The following is a 5,459-nucleotide window of genomic DNA, read 5'->3' on the forward strand; positions in this document are numbered from 1 at the left end:
TGGCCCCAGCTCGCTCGGGTCTGGGTTTCTTCTAGAAGGAAGGCACAGCTGCCTGCCCTGAGCGCCCTCTCTGCAGTCCAGCTACCAAGCCTAGTGGCTTTATTTCAGACACAGCCTCCAAGCGGCCCTAGCCTTTGCCCAAACAGAGATTTGAGACTGGGAGTGGATTTTGTTTTTAAAAATGGGCTGTTGTCCCCCTTTCCTTCCTCATTTTCCTGGAGAGCCACTCTCAGGGCTCCTTGGAGAGGATCTGTCCAGGATCCAGGTTTTGTGTTTTTATTTCCGGACCATTCTGAAAGCAACCTCCCCTTCTCTCCTCAATAAATACAGGTAGATTCCATGCGAGGACTTGCTTTCATTTTTAAAAAGTGGCCTTGACTTCCTGCTAGCAAGGAAAATAAATAAAATTTAAGGAAAAAAAAGGCCGGGTACGGTGGCTCACGCCTGTAATCCCAACACTTTGGGAGGCTGAGACAGGAGATCGAGACCATCCTGGCTAACACGGTGAAACCCTGTCTCTACAAAAAAATATAAAAAATTAGCTGGTCCTAGCTAATCGGGAGGCCTAGGCAGGAGAATCGTTTAAACCCAGGAGGTGGAGGTTGCAGTGAGCCAAGGTCACGCCACTGCATTCCAGCCTGGATGACAGAGTAAGACTTTGTCTCAAAAAAAAAAAAAAAAAAAAAAAAGCCGTGGCTCATGCCTGTAATCCCAGCACTTTGGGAGGCCAAGGCGGGCGGATCATGAATTCAGGAGATCGAGACCATCCTATCCTGGCTAACACCATCGTCTTACCCCGGGTCTACTGAAACCCTGTCTCTACTAAAAATACAAAAAATTAGCCAGGTATGGTGGCGGGCACCTGTAGTCCCAGCTACTTGGGAGTCTGAGGCAGGAGAATGGGGTGAACCCAGGAGGCGGAGCGTGCAGTAAGCCGAGATCGAGCCACTGCACTCCAGCCTGGGCAACAGAGCAAGACTCCGTCTCAAAAAAAAAAAAAAAAAAAAGTGGCCTGGTAGGAGGATTGCTTGAGCCCAGGGGTTTGAGGCTGTAGTGAGCCATGATCGGACCACTGTACTTCAACCTGGGCGACAGAGCAAGACCCTATTTCAAAAAAAAAAAAGAAAAGTAAGTTCATAATTTAAAACCTACCTCAAGTGATGATCTTGGAGTCTCGGTTTTCTCACCTGTAAAATGGGGATGATAATAATACTACCGATCTTGTAGGGCTGTTATAGGATTAAATGACTTAACACAGTCAAGTACTTAGAACTGTGCCTGGTACATGGTCTACGCCCAATAAAATGTTTGATGTTTTTATCTCGCCTTCACATTTGCCCAGAGACAAAGAAGCACACAGATTTGAGATTTCCCAGGACTGGTTTTAATTTGAAAAATCTGATTGGGGTCTCTTCCCATATCAGAGAAGGAACAGCCCAATCTATGACCCCAGGGCCAGGGGATTCAGTCCGCCACCAGACCCTGTCATTCCATCACTAGGGGGTAATCCCAGGCTCCCCCGCAAGCCCTGAGACAGGAGGACGGATGAGAAGTTGCCCGGGACTGGATTCTGTCTCTCCAAAGTGGCCCAAGCCCTGTTCTCTGTACTAGGGAAGCCAGCTGTGTCTTTTCGAGGACAGTTGGTCCAGCCAGCAAGCTCAGTTCAGACACCAGAAAACCATCCCAGCACAAGGGCTCAGCGCCCTGGCCCCGGCGGCCGCTCCAGTGCCTGTGTGCCCACCAGCACGTCCATGAGGTAGTCCAGTTCGGCCTCGTCCAGCTCCGGAGCTTCCTCTTTGCCCGGCCCATCCTCAGGACCTGGTTTGAGGCCCTCAGAGGCTGGTGCCCAAAGTTCATTGTCATACATAGAGGTGTCAATATCCTCAAACAGGCCCTCGAGCCCATCGTCCAGTAGACAGCCAGTGGCTGGGCCCAGCAGGTCCAAGGCACCCAGGCTGGGCGCAGCTCCCCCGATGCTACGGCCTGGTGGCCCCTCGTCTGCTAGGGGTTGGGGAGCCTGACTCAGGCCCTCAATGTGGCTGAGGTCCTCCAGGAGGCTGGCCATGGAGGCTGAGAGGGCAGCGTCTGAGCTTGCCAGTAGGTTGTCGGCCACACTGGGGGCAGCAGGTGGGCTGGGCACAGGTGGCAGAGCAGCCGCGGGGGCCATGGACGCCTGGATGCGCCGCAGAGTGTTCACCACCAGCACCAGGTGCCGCAGGTCCGGCTCACTCTGCTGCAGGCTGTGGTGGAGCTTGAGCACCGAGAGGTCAAAGAGGGAGCTAGAGGCCACAGCTGGGGGTGCCTGTGCCACCGATGCGTGGCCAGGATCCAGCCACCAGGCGTCGACTGCCAGAGGTTCCTTCTCCTCCTCCTCCTCCCGTTTCCGCTTCAGACCCTTGCTCAGCATCTGCAGAGGGCAGGGAGTTATGGAGTTATAGTCAGTTATAGAAAACAAATGTTCAGTTCAAAGCCTGGATCTGACAGTTGCTACAGGTAGGATCTTGGGCAAGTCACTTAACCTCTCTGTGTCTAGCTTTTCCTAGGGAACTTTAAAGATATAGATAATTTTTATTTAATTGCATATGTATATTTATAAATTATTATTATTATTTTGAGATAGAGTCTCGCTCTGTTGCTCAGGCTGGAGTGCAATGCCGTGATCTCAGCTCATTGCAACCTCTGCCTCACGGGTTCAAGTGTTTCTCGTGCCTCAGCCTCCCCAAAAGCTAGGATTGCAGGCGCACGCCACCATATCTGGCTAATTTTTATATTTTTAGTAGGGGCGGGGTTTTACCATGTTGGCCAGCCTGGTCTCGACCTCCTGGACCTTAAGTAATCCGCCCACCTCTGGTTCCCAAAGTGCTGGGATTACAGGTGTGAGCCACCACACCCAGCCTATAGACTTTAAAAGAAATTTTTTTTTTTTTTTGAGACAGTCTCTCTCTCTGTTGCCCAGGCTGGAGTGCAGTGGCTCGATCTCGGCTCACTGCACGCTCCGCCTCCGGGGTTCACCCCATTCTCCTGCCTCAGCCTCCCACATAGCTGGGACTACAGGCGCCCGCCACCACGCCCGGCTAATTTTTGTATTTTTAGTAAAGATGGGGTTTCACCATGTTAGCCAGGATGGTCTCGATCTCCTGACCTCATGATCCACCCATCTCGGCCTCACAAAGTGCTGGGATTACAGGCATGAGCCACCGCGCCCGGCCTTAAATTTTAAATTTTGTATTTAAGTATATTTATAGACTTTTTAATCTGAAAAAAGAGATGGGGTCTCACTATATTGCCCAGGCTGGTCTCAAACCCCCTGGCCTGAAGTGATCCTCCCCCCTCAATCAATAAACACTCTTTTTTTCCCCCCTTTTATTTTTTGTAGAGACAAAGTCTTACTATGTTACCCAGGGTGGTCTCAAACTCTTTGCCTTAAGCCATCCTCCCGCCTCAGCCTCCCAAAGTACTGGGATTATAAGTGTGAGCTGCCATGCCCTGCCAATAAGTACACTTAATGATAACATTATTATTTCTTCAGTGAACCATGTGGAATGACCATTCAACTTTTTCCCCTACAAAAGCAGCTGTTTCATATATTATAATAACGTTATAAATAATTATATCTAAGTAAGTTATATTATAAATACTAAACTAGTTTCACATAGTTTAACACTTATTGTCTACTATGACGTTTCAAACAGTAAATAAATAAGCAAACACAGGAAATGTACGGAGAATTACAGGAAGACACTAAAAGGTCCTGGAGACCTTTTAGATGATCAGAGAAGGCTCCTGTAAGGAGGTGACATTTGAATGGAGCCCTCAGGCCAGAGAAGTCGGCCATGGGAGACCCTGGGAAAAGCATTCCGGGAGGAGGGAACAACAAAAAAAGGCAAAGAAAAGCCCAGAGGCTGGGGGAATGGGCACAAGCCAGGTCACAGAAAACCACATATGCATTAGTAGGGAGTTTGGATTTTATCCTGAGTGTGGTGGGCAGTCATTAAAGGAATTTGAGCACGGAGGGAATGGGGGTGTGAGCTGATTAGGTTTCCGGAAGATCCCCCCCATGGCTGCTTCGAGGAATACTGTAGGGGGCAAAAAGAGGGGGGATCTGAGACCCACTAGTAGGCTGTACTGGTTTGGGACTGACGATAGTGATGGCCTGGAGCAGGAGCTGGTAGTGGGTATGGAAGGAAGTCGGTCGAGTCAGGATTTCTTTGGGAGGCAGAATAGACAGGGCTTGTCGAGAAATCGTGATCGGCACCGGGGTCAGTCACTGAGATAAGTTTGAGGGTCCACTCTTTTCTTGGAGTGGCGGGGGTAGGGCTGGATGGAGTTTTGGACCCCTGGCGCTACCTACTTTTTTGGGCCAGGAAGACTTTAGAGTCCAGTTCCGGGACCCTGCCTAGCAAGATTTTAAGAGTGGCCCACCACACTACTCAAAACTGGGTCTTCGTCCCCTTCCCCGCAGTCCGTGGAGTCCGGAACCGCAGGAATTCCGCCCCCACCCCCGACTCCGCCCCCGAGTCCCGGCGCCCCCTGGCGGTGCCCAGGCCGGCTTTCCCCTGGGGATTCTGGCCCCTCTGACCCCAGAACCCCTTCTACTGCCCGGCTGTGATTCCTGCAGGCCTCCCGGCGCCGTGAGAGCCAGGACCCTAGGCGGGCTGTTCTCTGCGCCCGGCCTCCGCTCGCTTCCGGCAGTGGAGGCGGCTCCTCCCGAAGCGGCGGCGGCGGGGGCGGGTGAGTCACGCAGCCGGAGCCAAGGAGCCGGCGCCTCCGCCCCCTTCTCGGACTGCGGCGTGATTCACCCGGCCCGGCCGGGGCAGACAGCACGTAGAGGCCCGCGCGTCTCGATCCCGGGCAGCCCCGGCGGGCACCTGTCGGACCCAGGGATCGAACTCCGTGAAGGACCCGGCCGCTGGTACCCCTTTTCTTCCCAGGCCCCTTCATTTACATACCCTGCTCACTAGCGGCCAATCAGAACGAAGAGGTAGCCACCCACAACCAATCAGGAAACGGCAGCGGCAGCATCGCTTGCTCGCTCTCCTCCAGCAACCGGCGCCTGGGTCGCGAGACGCAGTTCTGACTTCGGCTCACGACTCCAGACTCCTAACTACCCTTAGCGACCGCCCACTCTCGTGGCTGCCCCGCCCTCCGCCCCAGGGATTGGCCCTCTACGGTGATGGGCGGAGCCTGTAAAGGGCGGATTCTGAAGGAGGGGCTTCTGGGCGCATGCCCGGGCAGCTGCGCGAGTGAGGGGTGGAAAGAGGTGGCTTTTTACTCTGGGGGACGGTGGCGAGTGGGAGCTTTTGCCTCTCAAAGTACGAGCCCCTCACAACTACCCATGCACCTGCCAAACCCGGCAATTAAGCTTCTTACACATCCACCCCCGACAGTGGTCTACACTACAGATATGCCCAGGTTCAAATTCCGACTCCTGATTCCCCACTCACTCGATGCGTGACCTT

General features: G+C 53.2%; 1 protein-coding gene across 1 annotated transcript; it reads right to left on the bottom strand.

Annotated features, from left to right (window-relative positions):
* Positions 1-1,372: 1,372 nt before the first annotated feature.
* On the bottom strand, positions 1,373-5,063 carry SERTAD1 (SERTA domain containing 1). Its single transcript, NM_001261264.1, is given in 2 exon segments — positions 1,373-2,407; positions 4,950-5,063. A coding segment is annotated over 1 exon segment (711 nt). The 5' UTR covers positions 4,950-5,063; the 3' UTR covers positions 1,373-1,696.
* Positions 5,064-5,459: the final 396 nt, after the last annotated feature.

Source organism: Macaca mulatta, chromosome 19, assembly GCF_049350105.2.
Source record: "Macaca mulatta isolate MMU2019108-1 chromosome 19, T2T-MMU8v2.0, whole genome shotgun sequence".
Lineage (NCBI taxonomy): Eukaryota > Metazoa > Chordata > Mammalia > Primates > Cercopithecidae > Macaca > Macaca mulatta.